This window comes from Montipora capricornis, chromosome 9, assembly GCF_036669925.1.
Source record: "Montipora capricornis isolate CH-2021 chromosome 9, ASM3666992v2, whole genome shotgun sequence".
In the NCBI taxonomy this organism is placed as follows: Eukaryota; Metazoa; Cnidaria; class Anthozoa; order Scleractinia; family Acroporidae; genus Montipora; species Montipora capricornis.
In genome coordinates this window covers 22,936,319-22,958,638 of record NC_090891.1, presented here as the reverse complement: position 1 = coordinate 22,958,638, position 22,320 = coordinate 22,936,319, and the positions used below count along the sequence as shown (strand labels likewise).

At 40.4% G+C, this 22,320-nt stretch overlaps 1 protein-coding gene across 1 annotated transcript in view; it reads right to left on the bottom strand.

Annotated features, from left to right (window-relative positions):
- Positions 1 to 22,320, bottom strand: part of LOC138017440 (uncharacterized) — a 22,336-nt gene continuing 16 nt past the window's right edge. Inside the window, exons 1-22 of the mRNA XM_068864527.1 lie at positions 22,319 to 22,320; positions 20,557 to 20,655; positions 17,999 to 18,111; positions 16,303 to 16,430; positions 14,978 to 15,003; positions 14,760 to 14,849; positions 13,819 to 13,883; positions 13,189 to 13,251; positions 12,086 to 12,140; positions 11,905 to 11,966; positions 11,025 to 11,176; positions 10,209 to 10,256; positions 8,507 to 8,571; positions 7,745 to 7,854; positions 7,581 to 7,669; positions 5,523 to 5,656; positions 5,112 to 5,176; positions 4,653 to 4,768; positions 3,321 to 3,379; positions 3,135 to 3,215; positions 2,609 to 2,705; positions 1 to 1,676 (exon numbers count right to left, since the gene is read on the bottom strand). The exon at positions 22,319 to 22,320 is cut by the window's right edge and continues 16 nt beyond it. Coding sequence (XP_068720628.1) covers positions 1 to 1,676; positions 2,609 to 2,705; positions 3,135 to 3,215; positions 3,321 to 3,379; positions 4,653 to 4,768; positions 5,112 to 5,176; positions 5,523 to 5,656; positions 7,581 to 7,669; positions 7,745 to 7,854; positions 8,507 to 8,571; positions 10,209 to 10,256; positions 11,025 to 11,176; positions 11,905 to 11,966; positions 12,086 to 12,140; positions 13,189 to 13,251; positions 13,819 to 13,883; positions 14,760 to 14,849; positions 14,978 to 15,003; positions 16,303 to 16,430; positions 17,999 to 18,111; positions 20,557 to 20,655; positions 22,319 to 22,320 — 3,395 coding nt within the window. The remainder of the gene's footprint in view (positions 1,677 to 2,608; positions 2,706 to 3,134; positions 3,216 to 3,320; positions 3,380 to 4,652; positions 4,769 to 5,111; positions 5,177 to 5,522; positions 5,657 to 7,580; positions 7,670 to 7,744; positions 7,855 to 8,506; positions 8,572 to 10,208; positions 10,257 to 11,024; positions 11,177 to 11,904; positions 11,967 to 12,085; positions 12,141 to 13,188; positions 13,252 to 13,818; positions 13,884 to 14,759; positions 14,850 to 14,977; positions 15,004 to 16,302; positions 16,431 to 17,998; positions 18,112 to 20,556; positions 20,656 to 22,318) is intronic.

Genomic DNA, 22,320 nt, shown 5'->3' with positions numbered 1-22,320 from the left:
TTAAAGACTTGTTTGGGGAATCCCTTCCAGCACCCCTGAGAAATCGTTAAAGCAGTACACAATTCTTGGAATGCCCTCTTCGCCCTCCACAAAAAACATTGGTGACTCCGTGTGTTGATAATCGTAGTCTTCCATTTCTTCCTCTTCCATCTGTTGGTGTAACGCTTCATTTTCATCGACATACGATATTTCAATCCCTGGAAGGTCCATCGTATGAATTACCTCTGTTTCGGTGTCTGCTTCCTCGATGTGTAATGTTGGTATTAGGAAGGTCTTTGACCCTTCTTTAGATTGATCGCTTACGTTATCTAAGATAACGTTTTCGTGCATTTCGTCAGGTTTAGTTTTCTTGGTCGCACTGATCCCTCTGTTCCCTTTGTCATTCTCTTCAAGTTCGGTGGATTCCTTGCGAATACTGTCATGTTGCGATGACAAACTCATCGCTTCCTGTTTGTTTCCAATTTGAAATTTCCTTAACTGTAAAACGGGAATCACCACCTCACCAGGTCTCCTTTGAGCTGGTCGTCGCTGTGGCTCTTGAACCTCACACTCTTTAATCTTTGAGGATGAATTTGTTTCCTTGTGGACTAAAGCCATCTCAATTTCGTCTGAGTTCGACTGCCTTTCAATCCCGGATGGACTAATCATATGCAACAGGTGCTCTGAAAGCTTTCGCAAACTTGGTTCTCGCTTTTCCTTTGGTCGTTCGTTCATCCTTGGTGGCAAAGAAGCGACAGATGCTCTTTTCTTTGGTTGGACGGATTCCGCTTGCCTGAGCTTCATCAAAGACATATCAGTCAGCAATTGCAGCTGGTCTCTCTCCCGCTCGGCCTGCTGCCGCTTCTGTGTCATGGTTGAAATCATTTCTTCCAGGCGTTCGATTTCAAACTGCGCCTCTTCCAACCTGAAGTGGAACTCGTCCTTTTCCTTCACCACCTGTTCCAGTGCCTCTCTGGTATCTTTCATCTCCGTCCGAATCGCTTCTCGATCGGACGCAAGTTGATCTCGATGCTTGACAACGCCATTCAATTGTGTTTTTAAGCTTTGTATTGTTCTGTCACTGGTGGAGATATATCGCTGGTATTTGTCTTCCAGATGGCGAATGGAGTCCCTCCGTTTTGGTGTGGCCAGTTCGGTTGAATCAAAGTCCTTACCAACAGTTCTTAGGGCTGCCATGAGCTCGTCCCTTTCAAGAAGAGCGTCGTCAAACATGGCCTTAAGTTCGTGCATGTTCTTCTCGCTTTCATATTTATACAGCGTATACTTCTCTTCTGTGAGCCGTTTGACTTCTTCCGCTAAATACCGAGCCTGCTCAGCTTCTGCTGCGCGATCGTTGGCCTCTGTCAGCCTCCTCAGGAACGACTTTGTCATCATCTCAACTTCTTTCAGACAATTTGCATCTGCCTCGTGAACTTGTTCAAGGATCGAGAGTTTCATTGCTTCGGCTCGTTTCTGCAAGGCCTTCGCTTTCAATGCAGTCAACTCTGCCTGTTTTAGGCGCTGTCTGAGTTCGTCTCGGGTGTAAGGTGTAGTTCTTTCATATCTAGCCCAATCCATCGTTGAATTTTCATCATCCTCGAGAAAGAAGACCGCAGGCTCTTCGTTTCCTTTCCTTGGGGGTTTGTTTGGGGAACCTGTGGCTACTTCCTCTGCTGAGCTCTGTGCTTGGAGAGTGTCTGATGATAAGCGACAAAGAATGACAATGAGTTTGCAAAGGAGTTTGCCAATAGAGACGGTAAATGCCAAGACATATTTCATAGATGGTTAAGACCGAGGCTTATATAATTATGGATGTTAATCGAGTTTAATTACTGATGATAATTAGCGAATTACTTTAGTTTTTCCTTACTTCACGCAGTGACTGGTTCAAAGTTCTCTCGCCATTTTTTTTGAACCAATCAGAAGTGAAACCGAAACCAATCGTGGCTCGCGCGTGCACATTTTCGCGCGTTTTGTGTCGGCTACGGGTAATAACTTCGAGTTTTGATTGGGTTACTGGATTGTCTCCTTCCTTTTTGATTGGCCACAGTAATTGCTTTGGTTTTGGTTTCACGACACTCGCTTGTAATTCGCTCTACTGAGAAACACAATGATAACACCGTGGCACTACTTGGGGACACTTTTCAAATCAAATCAAATCAAATCAAACAACTAATTATATCAAATCGTTGGTTGGTTTTTGAGGTGAAGGAAAAACCGGAGCACCGGGAGAAAAACCTCTCGAAGCTGCCTAGAGAACCAACAAACTCAATTTAACCCACATGTGGCGTCAAATCTGGGAATCGAACGCGGGCCAGCTTCCCTTTTCCGTTAGTTGGTGCAGAAAACTTTTGCTCTCTAAAGTGCGGAATCGCAAAAACCACCGTGGCTCTCATTTGCATCTCATTCAAAACCAAAGAGCTCACCGAATTGTACCTAGTTCTTTAATATAATTAATTGAAATTCGCTATTCTGCACCAAAGTTGCCTTTGTTTTCTTGCGGTTTCGTTCTTTGCCCTCTTTTAAGCGGAAACTCGTCTTGAATTGGTCATTGCGTTTAATGCGATACTAGGCTTTTCAGTGCCATTTTCCACGGCCAAAACCTTGCAGCACTCAAAACCTTAATTACCTTCCAAAGAATGAGAAGAACAACTTTGGGTCGATGATCCAGTTTTCGTTGAAACTTGAATTCGAAGCTCCTGAAAGGTGGGACGAGCGTTTGGATCCTAAAACCGAAAACATGACATTGTCTGCTTGGCACTAATACTGAGCAATTTCGCGATATTTGCAAGATTTTTGTGTGCACTTGTCAATTTCACTACGCTGTTGTTTCGGACTGTGAGACAAATAAAGGTAAATACCCAATGGTTTATAGTTTAGGATTTATATACCGCACATATATGTCACAAAGTCTCATGGCAGTTTCCTGATCCTTCTCTAGGATGAGATCGAACGTCAGCTTGTAACTGAAGACACCTCTGGTAGCTCCCATCAGTTCATATTTGATCTTACTCACCCACCTACCCAACCCGCGCATGTGTATGAAAGAAAGACACACCACAACTTAAACCGGAGTCAATGCCGTAAAGCGTTCCAATCGAAGTGTCCAATTTTTTTTTCTTTTATTATTTTTTATTTCAGTGAGTGCAACAAACCTCTTGTAAACAAAGTGTTATCTTCTCCACGAGGCAGCCTAGGTCATCCATTGTCTCATTTGATTGACTGAAGCTTAAAACCTAGGAAAGTCAAAGTCAAGGAAAGGTAACAAATCATCCTTCAGTGTATGTTGGCGGCCAAAGGAGTCACTTTAAAACTCTTGGTTCTCCAGAGTGTCAGCATACCTGCTCCAAAGATGTGATGGGCTGTTCACCTCCAGTGACGGCAGTGAATATAAACAGACCTGAAAAGGAAATTTGACAGACGCACTGTCATAGCAAAAAATACCAGGCTTTTTAAGGATAAAGGGGGTAGTTTCTAAAGAAACTGTGGTGCTGCGTCGGTGGGGAAGTAGTATACAAAAATTTGGTTTTATCAACGGAGTTGATAATGTAAATTGGCCACCGTACAGAGATTCTAAAAGCTGACGTTTCGAGCGTTAGCCCTTCATCAGAGTGAATCCGATTCGCGTTCCCTGGGGAATGCCCCCGTTTAACTTACGAGTTCGTGGGGAAGATGTGGCTATTCTTACTACTTGTGATCTCCCCTCTAAGTTTTGTTCCACATTATTATCCAATGAGAAGTCAGAGATAATAGCCAGTCAAAGCTCTATGCCCGGTTGTTCGAAAGCCGAGTAACTTTTTTTTTTTTTTAAATAAATATTTCAACACAAAGCACTACTTACAATTTCTTACAATTGCTTAAACATACTTACAATATTTACAATGTAGTACTTACACTACTTACAATGCGATACTTACTCTCTATTTACAAAAAATAAACGAACACGCACATACACATACACACATACCAATAAATACGCCGATACCTAAGAATACTTCAGAATTATCTTTTCCATTTCCACTCAAAATGTGCCAATTTGTTGTTTTTGTACACACATATTCTCCTGTCTGATATTTAATATCAACTTTAACTTTGAATCCTGCTATATTTGAAAGTTTATTGCTCCTTCGACAATCCCACAAGTACAATTTTCCTATGAGTAATAGATAGTTTAGTAAAGGGCATTCTAAATTTATAATTCCGATGCAGATATCTCTCAGAGTTATGCGCACTGACTGATTTGTTCTGCCAAAATAATAAGATTCGAATAAAAAAAATCAAGAGATTATTATGCTCTCATAACTAGTAAGAAAGCCGATTAACTTAATCCAGGATTAGCTTTAACTTTTGTTTCATGTTTTTAAATTTTAATAATTTTAGTGAAAGCTTCTTTTGCTTATTTTTTTTTGTTTCAAGATTGACTTCTTCTAATGCTAAGTTTTGCCGAATATCAGCGTTGAACAACATTTGGGAGTTGAGAAATTAACTCCTTGGTATATTTTAATCTGGAGTTAGCGTTAAATTAATCAGCCTCTGAACAACCGGGCCCTGATGTGTCGGCGTTCAGTTCTGGCTATTTGTACTTGCACCTGCTTTACGTCTCCGTCTTTCCAGATTGGCCAAAGTAAGTAATGATTGTGATCTTTGAGTATTGATCACTATTACATACTTACCAAAAGCCCAAACTTCAGACCATAATCCGCCTGAAGATCGCAAGAACTCAGGATCTGGGATAGGCACTTTGTTCTTGTAACACTCGCCAGAAAGCGTCTGCTTGCACCAAGGAGATCTGCGATAGTGGATTATTTCATTATTTCAGTATTTGCAATTAAGGCTAACGTTTCATGCCATTTAGCAGCGGTTTTTAGTCGGGTTGCAAGGGCACTTTTATGCTTGGTTTTTTGGCTAAAACCTCTCGCGCCAAATTTTTTGTTTATATATGACAGCGAAAAATCAACTGTGACTTGCTTTTCCCGCGCATAGGACCGGCTGCATCTATTTGCCTTGCGTTGCAATTGGCTTTTCTGATTACTTGGGCAGGTTGCGACTGTCCAGAATGTTGTTTATTACGGGACCAAATTGGAAACCAATCTTTCAACAACTAATTCGTGCATAGTCTTTCGAAATCTTACCTCGCACAATGAAAACCTGAAATCTTGATTTGCCCTTTCTCGCCCACAAGGCAATTCTTCGGCACCTAACAAAGGGAAAATTAGTTAATCAGCACTGCATTTTTCTCACTGTGCATATGCGTTTTATTGGTCCATTGGCTTGGGTTTCAGACGTGGATGAGCCCGCGTTCCTACCCGAATTCGGACTCGAGGTCATGGTTGGTAGCTAAAAGGTTGAAAGTTACACACCATGTACCACACTTGCCCCGGTTCTATTGCATCAGATTTCTTCAAAAGTACTTAATAGCAGAAACATCTGAAAGTTCTTAAAAGGAAGAAAGTACCCTGTTCATGACAATTTAAACGGAAACCTTAGATAAACGGATAAACTCCAATCAGCATAGGCTCATTCTGCAGTTTCGTTTGGCTCACCAATTCTCTATGCTCTATGGAATTGTCGTGTAGGTACTCCATTCCATTGACCACATGGTTCAGGATGAGTCCCATCTCAGAAGGGTTGGAGAAAACAAGAGACGTATTGCTCTTTAGATATTCCGATAGGTCACCTGAAAGTGTGGGAAATATCTCTAAGAACATTTTTTGCGGTGAGTCGTCTTTAAAGAATGGCGGCTTTTCCCTTAAGGCCCCGTCCACACGTATCCGGAGATTTTTGTATCCGCAATTTTTTTTATGCGGATTCACCTAGCGTCCACAAGTGTCCGACGTGTACGCTCGGTGTATCCGGAGATTTCTGTATACGCTCTCCAGAGTGGAAATTTGTGTATACGCTGTGTATCCGAATACGTGTGGACGCTCGTATCCGTATATTTTTGTATACGCTGACGTCACAGTATCAGAACCAGTCTTTTTCCGCGCGGGATTTTCCAAAATGGCGGCGAGCAGAGACGTTGTGTGTTCAATGCTACTAGGGCTACTTTCAAGCCTAATAGCGTGTCTCGAACTAAATGTTGCAATGTTAAATCTAAACTTTAACTACTTGAGAAGACGTCTAAGCCTTATGCGGCTTCTAGTCTTTGGTTTTTTTCTGTTTTTCTCTTAATTGAGACATTTTTATAGTAGTTTTTAACAGGAATTTTTTTCGCTCTTCAAGCTCACACGTGTTGAAACCTCAAGTAAACAAACAAGAAAGCCGCGAATTTGGCGCCAAAATTATCGCAGGCTCAGGTTTCTTTGTAATGCGCATGCTCTGTTGACTAATCCTTTGAGATGTCCGGATACGAATCGGATACATGTGGACGGTCGTATACGATTCGTATACGCTACGGGTGAACGCAGATATTTTTGTATCCGCATAACAAAATTTGCGGATACAAAAATCTCCGGATGTGGACGGGGCATAAGTTTAGTAAGCTGGTTGCATTGTTAATAGTTATGTGTTGATGACACATTGTCCAGATAATGCAAATCTCGAGTGTCCGGAATCGAGACAGTTATGCAAACCTGCGACAGTCTCGGGTTTGCATAACTGTCGAGAATTCTCCCAATTAATTAATGAGAGTGCGCGTACTATCCTAATTATTTCATAAAATGACAAAAGTACTGTACCTCGCTTAAAAAACTATCCGATGGAAATTCGTTGAGCCTCGGGTAGCGATTTTGAACGCCACGTTTATTTGAAGCGGTTGTTCGGTTTGTTTGCTGCAAGTAAACGTGGCGGACACCGCAAGAAAAAAGGTAACCGTTTGCAACATTAAGGAGACCTACGAAATTTAATTGAACAACTCTTTGTTCTTGAAAGAAAACTCGGTAGCATGCTACTTAAATCTTAACGCGTACTCCATTCAACAAATTAAAAACTATTATTTGGGGAGGCTTTTTAAGGTGACTCAACCAATTTCAACACTTTCAAGAGACCTTTTTATTAGAAAGATTGACACTAGAACACTTTATCACGTAACAGCAATGTTATGCATGGTACCATGTGAGACAAAAATTATTGCTGAACAAGAGGCAGTGATTTTTTTGACGTAACAAGTTACTATGGTAACAGGAAAGCCTTGCAAAAACACCCCACATTTTGGCTCTGAAAAACGAAATCGGTGACCCCAAGCTTTTATTGCACAAAAGTGATCAGAGGCCAAGATGAAAATCTGCAAAGTTTAAAAAAATTCTGTGGAGCGGATTTAGAACTACCTTAAATTTTCAATTAAATAAGGTGGCTCTGAATCCGGTCTACAGGATTTTTTCAAACTTGCGGAAAGTTCCATTCTGACATGCTAATTACTTTTCAGAAATAAAAATTGGGGGTCACGGAGTTATAATTGGTGTTTGATATGGTACCATAACATTGCTGTTAAGTGACAAAGTGTCGCAGTGTCACTCCTTCTAATAAAAACGTTTCTTTTAAGTGTTGAAACTGGTTTGAGCCACCTTAAGCCCAACCTCCATCGTTGATATCAGCACTGCACTGGTGAGGCCCGGAAGGCTGAAACAGTACTGTCTGCAGTTTAAAAAAAGTTATATAGTTACCACTAATCAGGTTTTCTTGAACCATGAAGTTGCGAGGTCCTCTCTGTCCAACTCCATGTAGCCTCACTATGTTGTCGTGGTTTAGAGTCCTATCATTTTGCAAAAAAAATACATCTTCAGAAATAAATCGACAGGCACTAAAATAAATTTTTTTTTCTACTCACATCATTAGCCTTGACTGGTTGCTAAACTTTTCTTTTAAGATGTCAGAGCTGCCCTCTGGCAGAATGTGAATCGAAGCGTCTTCGTTGTGAAACTTCCCGTTTAAAACAATCTACGGAAGGATTTGAGATAATTTAGAGTGGCAGATAAAGTACATGTACTTTTGTCGTATATTCTTTGTCTATGTCATTCTCCCCTTGTTGGTAAGCCACTAGGCTGGAAAAAATGTAGTTCTCGGGGTCCTGGACAAACAACGGGGTTTGTAAATAACTATTGAAATCTAGCTGACTTCAAAATTTTGCTATCCGCCGGCCTTGTCTCTAATAACTAATTCTCTTGAATAACGCAAATCTGTAGCAGGGGCCAATTTCTCGAAACGTTCCGATAACTTTTCGGGCCAGTGGAGCCATTTGTAAATCTGCCATCCCCTTGTTTTGAGTGCATGGTCTTTTAGTTTTCGAAATAATAAATCAAAGCAAAACAAAGGGATTGTGAAGTTTGATGACTCAAAGATACAGAGGGAATTGTGACGCCCGAAAAGTTTCGGTACCTTCGCCAGAAACGGCCCCCCTGAAGACTCCGTACATTGTGGGCTCGTCCGCAGTTTAAACCGATTGTTCACAGGGCCATTTGCGACGCGAAAGGGAAATAAGAGAAGGGCCCTTCCATCCTCTACAGGAACAATCCAATGGAAGCTTAGCGGACCAAATGTTGTTTTCTTCCACCCAGTGAGCGATGTTATTAAAAAATGCAAGCCTCCATACCCATGGTAGACCCAGGTGATCTTCTTGTCTTGCTTCTACTTCTGGCCAATCAACTTTCCAGATTTCTTAACGTAGAGAGAAAAAAAAGGAAAGTCATCTAGCAAACTCCAAATTTGAGGTTTTAGCGAGAACGTCAGCGCTAGAGGGTAAATTTTCGTTTTCTCTCCTAAATTGAGCGCCGTTCATACTAGTTTCGTTCTTCAGGGTATGCCACATCTTTGTCACGTTACAATGTTTGGAATAGTCGCGGAGCGATTAAAATAACAGGAATTCACATTTAACGACGACGTTCTCGTCGCCGTTGCCGTCGTCACTAAAGCTCCCTAAAATTGTGTTGAACGAGTGAGCCGCGAAACGCGGCTTAAGATCTGTATATTCGTGTACTGTTCCAAGGACCCGGTGAAATGTTTGTGTGCATGCGTGATGTGTTAGCCACACCAGATTGGTGTTATGGTGTGTCACCTTAAGGGCCTAATGACATGTTTTTTGGAGTGCGTTGCTAAGGATGTAATGGTTAAGTAATTTGAGAGAATTTGGCTTTATTTTGGTCAGTTTCCAACTTTTTTTAACCAATGACCCTAAATGTGAAGTTATCATATTGTCTACGTGCTACACAATTTGGGTGTTTAATCAGTGGTTTGATAATTTGTATTCGTTTTTGCATCTAGCCAGGTATGGATTTCTTTTTATTTTGAAAATTCCGGATACGGAAATACCCATAACATGTTCAAAAAAGATGATTTGAAAAAAATAAATGCTTACCTGTATTCTGTATTTGGGAGTGAAACGTGCCATATAAAAAAAATAAATTTATTTAAAGACCAACCGAAATTTAGCTTTTTCTCAAACCGAAAGTCTGTTCGTTTACGCATGCACAGTTGATCTGAGAACTAGCGCGAGGAAGGGCGAGGAAAAACCTTCGATGCAAACAACAGGTCGCGTGGTGATTTTTGCTTGTGAGTGAGTTTTCTAGTCGGCTCACGGTATGATGACGTCAGTGACCGGAAGTAATATTTCACTTCCTTAGAAACGCGAGAAAAATCCGTCTGTGGGCCCGTAATGTTTTTGTTTTTTTTCACTGTTTCCAGGCATTTTAGCACAGACTGTAGGTCATTTATATAGGTTGTGAATGGACAATGTGTTCCGCTGGTCTACTAGGCTTGATTTCCAGCCGTTTTGGGAGTCCGGTATCATCCTCCTCCCAACGAACGGTGGTGTGGGGCAAGGAACGCGGGCTCCCAGAACGGCTGGAAATCGAGCCTACTGGTCTACGGGCTGTAAGGGTAATTAATTCTCATTTAAGCTGCCTTTTAATTTACCTTTTGTTAAATGGACAAGACTGGTTGTTAAAAGTGGGCTTTTCACTAGGTGAAGACTAGAAAAATATTCCTTTCGAGTATTCCCTATGAAGGAGGAGCAGCGAGGAGGCTGTCTGTTCCAGTGAAAAGAACAGTAGATTTGCACGCGGTTTCGTCGGGTTCAATTATTCAAATTCCGCTATCGCCTCGTAGATCCACAGCTACTTTGACAATGTTATGACGAAATTCATGATCAATAACAGGACAGACGCATGAAAAAATGACATCAATTTGCTAAATCAATATCATTATCAACATTATTTTTATAATTGTTATTGTGATCGTCATCATCATCAGCATCATCATTATTATCATAATCATCAACATTATCATTATTATTATACCATCTGCGTTCTTGAGTGTAGAGTACTTCTCTAGGAATGTCCCTAAGGCTGCAATAGCAAAATAAAACTGTTTGTATCGATCAGTTTCCGTCTCTTTCACTGACGTTGTTGATTGAGAAAGTGAAGTATACATATAAAATAGAGTCACGGATAATCGAAAGCAATAACTCTCTCTCAATAATAAATGGCAGTCTTCGCTACAAGCATTGTAAATGCGCATATTTTCATGATTGTATGTAGTGCAGTGTATTGCTCTCCCTTTGTGTCATTTTTACACCACCCATACTTGTACTTGTATCTCTTTTAAATAGTGGCGGCTAATAGCAATGTAAGTAGCGTTAGTATTGTAACGTACTTGTAATAACTCTCTAGTTCTCTGTGTGCGCAAATTTGAACTTTACTTTACCATTCATCAACAATATTCTTCCGCACTAAGAGCGGATGCTAGGCATATATCTTGCCTCGTGGTCGGTCTGATCAATGAACTATCGACGTCTGTACACGTAACTGAATCGATGACTGCACTTCGAGATTAGGTGGAGTAAGCTCTGGAATGTCGTATTTATGACTGTTTTTGCTATTTGGTGATAAGAAATAAATTGTCCGTACCATTTATGCTGACGACTGAGCAGACTAAACAATAAGTGGAAAGCCGAAATTGCAAATTGAGTTATCATGACTAATCAGGATCTGTGATAACATTAAAGCAAAAGTGGCACCATTTAATACTATCAAAAAGCAACGTATGAGCAGAATTTTGGTAAAAATTCATTGATTTTCTGTTTATAGAAAGTCATAATAAAGTCCTTAGCTTACTCGCGTGATGTTTGCACTGATCCAGAAGTTGCTGTATACTATCAAACTGCAGAAAATTGGCATAGCATATTGAGTCTGATTCGTCCTTCACTCGATATTTGTGCGTTGCTTCATCACGAAAGACTTCTACGTGTTTGACTGTCCTCTCTGTCCTGTAATTGTTTAAAAAAATTGCTACAACTTCCACGGGAGAACTGCCATGGGTACTGAATAAAGACAATGGGCCCTTTCAGCGGTATTACTTGAGTTGAGAGCACTCTTCTTTATTGACGAGAATCATGAAGGATCCCCTTAAGAACAAACGCTAATTGCAAATCCTTCTATGGCTGAATCGGTTGCTTTAAGATTACAATTATCCTAACTGTTTCTGCTTACTTAGGAGTACAGTTAGAAAATGCCCTTATATTCAGCTATTCCGAGTGTGTGGAATGTTCAATTGAGGAGAAGGCAAAGGGGACATTTCGTGATAGTTATATACCCCTAGTATCTCATGTCCCTTTCAAAGTGTCACCGATCTTGGACGCGGTTTGAATCACAGCAAACTTTAGCCTAGCGTCGCATATATTATAGATGAGCGAGCAAACGAGTTGATGAAGGTGAATTAATTAATCACCGTAAGAAAGATGTGAGAAGAGCTGTCAGTGAATGTGAGTGATGTGTCATAATGTGATGAGTGATGAGTGTGAAAGTGAATGATATGTCAGTCAACTCTTCGAGCTTTTTGTCATCTGGCAAATCTTTATTTACCTTTCGTCAACCTCCAAGCCCATCATTTTCTATTGTTACCAGATTAAAAAATTTCTTTAAAGCGTCCGAAAACTGTGAAGCTTTTATAAGATTATTTGAGAGCACTAACACAGAAGATGATATTTCAACACACCTGAAAGATAGAATAGTTCTAGTCCCTAGTCCACTTGTCCTCAAGATGAAACAGCCTGGTACCTAGAAAAACGTGACCACAAGTTCTCGGTGAGTCAGTCAGAACTATCAAATCCAAATCACTTCTTACACGAGTCGTTATTCTTGCGGACCCTTATAAAGTGACAACTTTATTGCAGTACCTGTTCTCTGAGAATAGCTGTTGTAATAGCTGTAGGAATCTCACCAAAAAACCACCTGGCAAGGATATAAGGCTAAATTAAACTGGAGCTGCATCAGCGCACACAAGACACAGTCCTGTAAGACGCATTCATGCGCTAACTTCAATATAGCTAAGATGTAATTCATTGTCCATGCAGCTGAGAAGGGAAAAGGTATGGGCAGACGGTAGAGGTAAGCCTTTTTTGGGGGTGGAAGGTGGGGATGGGTTAGCGGAGTTCCTTCCCGAGTCTTCTCACCTGGGAATCACTAAGGCCAGTGAATGGGAGCAGGGGTGACGCAGTGGTGAGAGCACTCGCCTCCCACCATTGTGGCCCGGGTTCGATTCCCCGTCCCGGCGTCATACGTGGGTTGAGTTTGTTGTTGGTTCTCTCTTTGCTCCGAGAGCTTTTTCTCCAGGTATTCCGGCCGTTTTCCCCTCCCCACAAAAACTAGCGCTGCCAAATCCAAATAGCCCATTTCCGAGTTGCTGCATGCCTCAGTTTTAAAGCGAATCCTGGTGCACAACCATTCAAATGGAAATGAGTTGCGTATTCTTATGCAAATCAAACTCATTTCCCTTACAATAGTTGAGCACCAAGACTCACTTCGAAACCGAGACAAACAGCAACTCGGAAATGGCCCATTCGATCCGGAATGCACTGACACATGTTGAACGAGCTCCTGAGCGCTCTTAAGGTGTTCCGTGGGTAAACAAATCAATTTCCATTTCCATTCCATTTTTCCAATTTCCCATTTCCATTTTCATTTTATTTTCCATTCCCATTTCCCCATTTCCCATTCTCATTTTCCCATTTTTCATTTCCATTTTATTTCCATTTACATTTCCCAATGTTTGTCAAGGGAAGTACCAGTGATATGTTTTTCCACTTTACAGAAATTAATTAGGGCCAATCGGACATCTTTAGTCTTATTGTTTGTTTCTCTTGGGATAGTACGCCGAAAAAATATCTCTTTCAAAGGTTAATTGATGAAACAGAGAAGGGACAGCTCCTCTAAGGCGATGGGTAATTAGCACGTGGAGGTCAATCGTTTTCGCCATAAACAATGAACCTGCATGACTTACGGCTCCTCTTCGAGACTGTTCAGTGTAACAAAATCCTTTGGAATGTATCCATATCCGCTGGTTCTACAAAAGAAAAATAATGTAATTTCATTAGCTGCTCCGAGAGCACATTCAAATTTCGGCGTACTCGGAAAATCCGGTTTCATATGTTGTTGTACAACGGCTTAAGGCCCTTCACATGCGATTTGCTCATCAAGAAGACAAAGTAAATAGTACGCTCAACAAAATTTCTCTATTCTTATTGGACAAGGCAAGTGCAATTAATACTTTAATAGAACTCTGCAAAGTTCCAATTACGTTGCTATGGCAACCATCTTTTTGTTTTTTTACGGAGAGCGACGCAAACCTCTGAAGGAAAAGAAGATAACACTAGCTACCGTATTGAGACTTCTCAGATTTGGATAAACGCTTTTCACAGCTGCGCCAAAGAACATATTAAACCAGACGAAGGCCGCATAAGCTCTATGATTATACAAGAAACAAAATCTTCTCGATAAAACAAAAACACGCACGATGGTTTCGTCCAATTGATGGCTAGATTGTAGAATACCTGTACCGATGAATTCCGAATTGCACGAGACGATCGTGCAGTTTGTTATACAAGTTTCTTTCTGGTATTCAGTGACTTACGATGTCGTTGAGAACGCTTTCCATTCTACACCACCAGAAGCATCAGAAACCGTCAGATGATCACCCTGAGCAAGAAATAAGGGTTGGCAATAGCATCAGTTAAAAAACAAAACAAGTGATTCAAGCTGGACTGCTTGATCTAAGAAATGCTGTGTATATATCACTGGGAAATGCAACCCAAACTTAACACGTATTCAGATTCAGTCCGTGTCTTTACATGACAATGGGTTTATTTTAGTTTTATCTGAACCTAAACCTAAACATTGTCACACCTCTTTCATGCATATTTATCTCTCAGCTTTACCGCCGAGTATCTTGCCTCTTAGCCAATCAAGGCACGCGCTCTGCATTTTCGCCACATGTCCATCAGTTAAAGAAGGACTGCAAAACAAAATGGACCTGTCTTTGGCTGTTTTTATTGAGCAACTTGTAAACTATCTATTTAATTGGGTAGGGCAAACTGTGTTGTAACTTAGGACGGGACATTCGCGGGCATGAAAATGGGAGAGAATTGGAAAGATCCGGCCGGAAGACCTACTGAAACGTTTGTTGTCTTTTTTCTGTCCTTTCCTTTAATTGTACATAAGCAACAGTCAACTGGAAAGATACGCTAATTCACTATCTCCCAACTATGTAACTTAGGGAGTTTTGTATTGTATCTACAATCGTGGACTAAACTCATTAATAAAACAGTACAAAAACCGACAAAAAGCACTTGTTCACTATTTGATGTGTGATTCCACAGCAGTTACTTCTCCTCCCTATCCAATGTTGATTTGGAAAGTGTTGATTTCCAATGAGACGGGGGAGGAAGGGGTGGGGGGTCAAATTGTTTGCTGACAACTGAAAGCGCTTAGAAGCGTAATTTTCTCAAGAGATTTGTCCACATGTAGGGTGGGTACCAGTAGTCCACTCCTAGTGACTGTCTACTTGATTCTCACCTTGCCAAAAGGGAGGCTTCCTGGCATGTCTGAGTAGTGCGACTCCCGGGCAACGACACCAAAACCACTGAAGGCGATAGCAGGCGATAAATAAAGGAAACGAAACAGTGCACACGCACGGGAAAAAGTTGCCATTTTACAATTGAATGCAAATCCTATAGCGTTTCATCCCTAAAGTACCGTCAAACTGAACTTTTAATCTTATTTCACATCCCTACCTTTTGCCTTTTAAAATCAGGAATTCCTGTAAATATAAAATAGTCCATCATGTGACAAAACTGAATGAGGCTTATTAACCGATTTCTGTTGTCTAAAACTGAAACAAAATCGCATTAACGTGGATAAAAGAGATCTGGAAATGAATTGAAAGCAACGCCCGCTGTGGCTTCAATTTCAGATTATCTCTCTACGCTCTTCTTTAGAAAGGTAAAGGTAAAGGTACACGTTATTTAACGTCGGAAGTTCCTTTACTCTCTAGAGAGTATTCTCCCAGGAAGCCGACGGTGCGCTCATTTTACCCCCCTCTTTCCATCAGTGCTCCGTTTTAAGGGTATTTAAAGCTACTTAGGCTACACTGAAAGGAAAGAAGTCGAAACAAGGATGTGAGATCCGGGGATCGAGCTCAGGACCTTATGCACCAAGGCCGCGCACTATAACCGACTGTGCCACCCTTGCTCCAAAGTTAATGCATAGAGCTAGAGATGGTTATGAAACTCGACAAGTCTTTTTGTTTCATGTTTTTGGCTGTATTTTTGACCTTAACAATGAACGAAACACAACCTTTTTTGGGAAGATAACCAATCAAATCTTTGGATTAAATTGTGCGCAAGTAATTTGCGAACCAGTGCGAAGTGAAAACAAAAGATTGTGCAGTCTAAGGGTCAATTCAACATCGATTGCGACATTGCATTTGTTCTTGCTCTTGAAGGTTTTAAGGTTTCATAACCAGTCCTTCGATTTACTACGGAAGGACTTTCTCTGAAAGGAATTCACCCTTTCTCAATCCCGTAAAAAACCAGCATTTGTCTGATTGATTTAAAGACCTACCAATTAGAAGAGCTCGAGAAACTTATGAAGAAGAAAAATGTTTTGAGAATAATTGTACGAACCTGGGGAATGACGAAATAAACAACTGAGACCAGGCAGAGGAAACGGATATTTTTTTGGGTTGAGATGTGGTCAGGAAATGAGTAGGATTTAAGCTTGTAAATTTCAGGTCGGCTCTGAAAACAGTCGCTGACGTTGTGCACTACTTGCTTGCAGTCCCTTAAATCCTAGATGTCAGGCTTCCTTGCAAACCTCCTATTTTGTTTCTTTAACTGCAGTGATTATTCTTTTGAAAATTCCTCAATATCCGCAGTTCAGTTATATAACAAATTTTATATATTTAAGCCGTGAAGGAAATAAAAGAATGAGCAATTAAATGACGATCAGACTTTCTTAACTGATTCTCAGCCGAAGTGAGTTCGGAGTTACCGCGAATGAGAAACAAATGCTAATAGTGCTAATACTTCAATCTTCCCAAAGCAATTACGCAACTTACCATATATTGTGCATGATTTGCACCCTGGAGAACCCCAGAACGTTACAACTTTACAACAGGACCATGTCTTGCCCGTAAATCGACCAGGGTGGTACTTGGCTAGGCTGACTGGGTTATCTATATACAAGCTACAATTAAAAAGACTCATTACAGAGATTTAGCATTGCGTTTGAAGTTTCTCGTAAACACGATGTTTGCTAAATCTCTCTATCAGACTCGAGCAATCAATTCAATCTTTTATTTGTTTGTATTGGAGGCAAAGATCCTCTTAGGACACGACAGTTTCGTTAAAACCAGCACATAGCACATAAGGTAAATCCGTCGAAGAGCAATCTTTCGTCCTCTTGCCACAGAACAATATGGAATGCATTTGCCTTGATTTAAGGTGATTCCTTAGTAATAGAAGTTGTCGTAAGATTTTTTTAAAACTTTTCTCGATTGTTCCCTATATTATGGTGACTCGAAATGTGCAATTAAAAAAGTAGGTCACCAAGCTCGTCTGAGAGACATAACTTGCTCAAGTTACTCATTTAATCATTGCGCCTTCATCTATCAAGGACAAGTTTATTCCATCGGTTCAGGCTACGTTTTGCACGAACAGGAAGCACAGCTTTGACGTAATTCTTGAAATAACAAAACAGGTGAATTGTGTTGCTCAAAAGGAATAATTTAATGTTTGTTTTATGGCACAGGCACAAGTCTTGAAAAGGCACTGACTACAAATGTTCTTCGGGTGCGTGATCTCGAGGAGACAATTTTGTGTCCACGAGTGATGGCTACGAATACTATCTTTCCTGTAACTTTTTTTTCTGACGTAAATTTTTTGTAATTTTTTTACAGCGCAAAGAAGATGAGTAAGAGAATAAAATTATGCCAAAAAAAAGATAGGTCACCAACCTCGTTTAGGAGAAAACAGAAAGCAAACCAAGCTCGACCCCTCGACAACACGTCTCCCCGATAGCGCGGTTTCACTTTCACAGTCGGACTTAAATCTTCTTTAGCATTATCAAGGCTATCACTCGACTTTTTGTTTTGTGAGAGTCCAAAACGTTTCTTGTTTTGCTCTTTACTGCTGTGCTCTGAAAACGGCCATTCTTCTTTCTAGCGAGCTTTCCCTCACGAAAGGCCGGCATTTTGAAATGTTTTTGGCCACGTTCGATATATCAATATTCACACATTGGTACGAGTCTTTATGGTTAAATTTAAACATTGTTTTGTTTAGAAATATCCGTTGAGACAAAGAGCCATGAAATTTGACCATAAAGCCTCTTAGCCATGCCTGAATACGAACAGGGCTTACACTGTGTTATGCGCAGAACAGGATGCGCAGTGCAATACTAGGGAATCACCTTAACTAACTGCATTTCTGAGCACGGACTGTTTTTTTAAAAAACGACATGTAAACTTAAATGTTTCAAGCAAGCTTCTCGATCCGAATGATTTTACAGCGGAACAACCTCAGTGTAAATTAAATTGTTAAATTCTTCTTATTATTATTCTTCTTCTCCATGTGATAATGATTATCATGATTATTATTATTATCATTATTATTATTATTATTATTATTATTATTATTATTATTATTATTCGTGGCTTCCGACAGTTGATCTCCTGAATTTGCTTTTATGAAAACGCTTTTCATCGCGAAAAATAAAACGCTTATCAGCCACCTGATCTTGACAAAAGCACTTATCACCTACCTAACCTCAATGAAGACAACCAAGATTCAAACTCCTCTACTTCATAAGCAGAAAGGTAAAGAGTCCTCATGTTGGACTTATCTTTTTTTGTGCAACAATGGTATGTTATCTAAAGAAAACGAAACACGAATAAAAAAGCTGCAGCTGTAACTGTTTATGTGTGTTCAGCAGAAGGCAAACTCTTGGATGTTTACTGTTACGTGGTCTCCTACGCCATAATTAATCGTTTTGAGATATCAACGCCGCCAAGCCGATCACATTTGCCGACAGTAGTAGAGAGGACAGAATACCGTAAAGGGGACTCTTCTTTAAGTCTGTCTTTTCTTACGCACTTTCTAGTATGTTCTTTTAGAAAAGAGATGGCCCAGTTTTAAGCAACGAAAGTTTGTTTCCAAACAGAAAACAAACTGACGCTAAATCAGGTGCAAATGCTCGAAAAGGCACATGTCAGTTAAGCAATTGTAGCATACTCTGGGGCGTCGGAAGTTTCTTCCCGAAAAAAAAATGACAACCTCGTTAATAGGGTCTGTTCTCTGCCTCCTTTGTCGTTTACGAGAAAGACCCTCTTTCTCCTCAACGACACTGAAAGGGGGCAGAGAACAGAATGCATGGGAGCAGAATATATTGATGCCCGTCGGGTAGACGTCGAATCTTAGTTGCGTCGAATTTATCAAAAATAGGTTCCACGATACACCAGAGAAGCGGTCATTTTAAAGGAGAACTGAAGCCCACAATCAGCAATTTTTCCAACATTGTTTTTGGAAAGCCTAACTTAGTAAAGTTAAGCGTGTGGGGTTAATTCTTCTCCTTTCTTGTTTTTTGCGATCAAATTACGTTCGAAATTAGGTTTTTCCCGTTGTTTCTGCCTTTTCAGTGCAAGCTCAAAAACTAAATCAGCACCCTGCTGAGGCGTATGATAAGGGGAACAGAGATTTCGTAACTAAAGAAAAAAGTGCTGCTGTGGAAATTTTCTTCCTTGTTTTGATGTTTCCTCGCGGACTCAATATTCAGGACAAACATCAATCAAAAACACCGCTTCTATATGGGGCGCTGTCGCATATCTTCCCCATATCGTACGTCATAAGCTGCAAGAATGGCCGCTGATTCCTCCATTATGAGCCGCAATGCTGATGGCCGAAAATTGGAATAAAACACATTTTTTAAAGGAGAAAAACGACGGATATTCCAGAAAAAAAAAGTTGAAACATTATTGTGCATGGTCTAAATTGTAAATAAAAAAATGCTAATCTTTTTGCCTTCAGTTAAGAAGTCAATAATATGAGAGCAATGACTTTCGAGAGCTCGTCATTCCCGGTCGCGAATTTGTCTTTATACAGCCCATGCTCTTCGGGGGGATATGGGAGGCGCGGTGGCCTCATGGTCAGTGTGCTCTACTCCGGATCGATTGATCGATCAATTGTGTTCTTGCAATTGGGCAAGACACTTTACTCTCACGGTGCCTCTCTCCACCCAGGTGTATAAATGGGTACCGGCGAATCTAATGCTGGGGGTAACCCGGCGATGGACTAGCATCCCATCCAAGGGGGAGTAGAAATACTCCTAGTCGCTACATGCTACAGAAACCGGAGATAGGCGCCGGCCTGATGGGCCTTCTAGGCTTGTAGCAGACTTTACCTTTTTTTACCTCTTCGGGGGAGGGAGGGAGGGGCGTTTGCCAGATGGGGGAGATGGTATTTTTGTAACGTTTGCGCATTTCATCACATTGGAATCAATTATTTCGTAATTTGCATGATTTATGAATTTAGGCCAGCGCGTGTTTAATTTAGAACGACGTTTGCTGAAACACCGAACCACTGTCGTATTATCGACAGACTTGGAAAGTCGAACTTATGCTGGAGTGGAATCATTAATTTGTTAATTGCGACAGACGTCGCACCATTTATGCGCCTATTTCAAAATTAATAGGTTCGACGAATGAAGTTCGACTAAGGTTCTACGTTTCGGCCCCAGACCTTTCTTTCACTTTCAACCGTGATGGAAAGAAAGCAGTAAGTGTTGTATCTTGCCTTTTGTGCACGTGGGGATTGCAAAAACAAGCTTAAATCGGAAGCAAAAAAAAAAAAAGATTTTTCTTCTTCAATGCCTTCTTTGGCGCATGCGTTAGTTACAATCGCATTACTTTTAAAGGGAAACTGTCACGAGAAGCGCATGCGCTAGCGTCTTGTGAAAACTTTAAAAGTGTTAGGTTAACTTTTTTCAAGTTGAACCAACAAAGTCAAAATGGTGTCTACTGGAGAGGGCCATAGTGGACAAAGGAGAAACTCCGGCGAATATACGTGACTCACGCGTGAATTCATGATAGCGGCTGGAATTTTCCGTGGGCTCGAGAGCAAACAAACTCGAGCATGCGCAGCTCATGACAGTACCCCTTTAATTAACTTTGCTATTGTATTTCCATTCGTTTTGCATTTGCATTGCGTCTCAAATGTAAGACACAAACGCTAGATCCGAGAGTTGGCCAAATATTCGAATCGTGGAAGAATAAATCAGACTTCTATCGCACCGGAACCCTTTATATGAAGAAACATCTTACCTGAAAGCACAGCGGGTGTCCAAAGGAACCATCATCAACTTCCTCAACTGCTTGGATGTTTACAACTTCGATGAAACATTGTGGCTTCTCACCTCTTGTCTGTAGCGTGAATTCAAATCATAAGTACAGATCAAAGTACAGCAAGATTAAGAAGGAATTGTACTACTACTACAGCTGTATTCACGTTAAAACTTTTTCGGATGCTGGATTCCTTTGCAGATTGGAATTAAATTCAGCTTTTATGATGTCAGCACAATTAAATTTGGTATTTGCATCATTTACTCGATTTGTAAACTCGTCCAACTCGATGAAGCTAAAAAATATCGACTATACCTACAGTAGTTCTGTATTCGATCAATCATTGCTGCAGCATTTTTTCCAAGGGAGCTTGAGAACCTATTCGTGAACGACCGCTCTTGGAATGAATTAATTTTTCCACGATATTATTCAATCTTGTTCATGCGGTACATCGTGTTGAAGGTATGAACAGTCTTAAAAAATAAATAAATGATCAAACGAATAAATAAGTACATCATTGCCTGTTTTGCGCTCAAGTTGTTGTTTATATTTCATCTCGTTCACGGCAAACAGCAAACGCCGAGCTGCAAGTGGCCTTTTGCTTAAAACGAATGGACTTTGTTTTATTTTAGTCCTTTTTTGCCTGCCACTACAGATGCCGTGTACTAGCCTCACATGTGAGAGAGACAAATTATAATAAGAAATTGTTTTTGTGCTGCATTTATAATGACAGAAATTTGGCTTTTAAAGTTCGTTTTGTAATTGGGGAGTTTAACAAACGACGGCGGATAAGGTAAAAAAAACGTTACAATTATTTCATAGGTATTTCGCGGTTATTCATTCTTGTCCACGCTGTACATTGCAGTCGAAGTATAGACCAGTTCACGCTCTTGAGTGCATCATGGGTAATCAGGGCAACATGGCGGGAAATTCAAAGCAAAATAAACTGTCCATGACTCTACCTTTCTAGACTTTCGCCTTCATAAACCAAACAAATAAGTTGAAGTTCACAACTGAGATGAACTGGAGTTGGTATCTATTCTTTGGAATTTCTAAATAATACTTTTTTGTCTCCATACATTCTCTGTAATTTTGTGCCTTTGGAATTACAGGAAATGTGCGGCAGAAACTTTGTTTAATAACTGAAATAATTTGTACAATAGCCATTCTCTCCAACTTTGTTCTTCCATGGTCACACCTGTGAGCGCATATCTTTTGTTTTGGAAAATAAGAAAACCCAAAATGGCAGTTTTGCAAGATACAGCCGTGAATTATAAGTCGTATTGATCGTTTAATTGTGTACTTTGCAGACAAATTTCTTTTGGAAATTAAATTAAATTGTTCACAAGTCAATGGTTTCAAAACGAAAAACAAACTGCTCTACTCGCGGGCCGAGGGCCGAAACTGACAACAGCGGCCGATAGGAACACGTACGCAGGTTTAGTTTTGAGCTCGTTCACTCAATATAGAACACGCTTGTTCGAAAATAAATATTAAAGAACACTCAACGCAAGTGTACACAACACAATGGTCAGGGAAATGGAAAAAAAAAGTATTTTCACTGAGTATCAAGGATTTATGAGTCAATGAGTCAATGAGTTAGTGCTTAGGCCTAATCACTAAAACGAGGGCTTAGGCTTAATCAATAAATTATTGCTACATTGACTGTGAGTCTCATTGACTCATGACTCATTGATTCATTGACCATTTGACTCATAAATTATGGGACCTCGTTTTCACTCACCT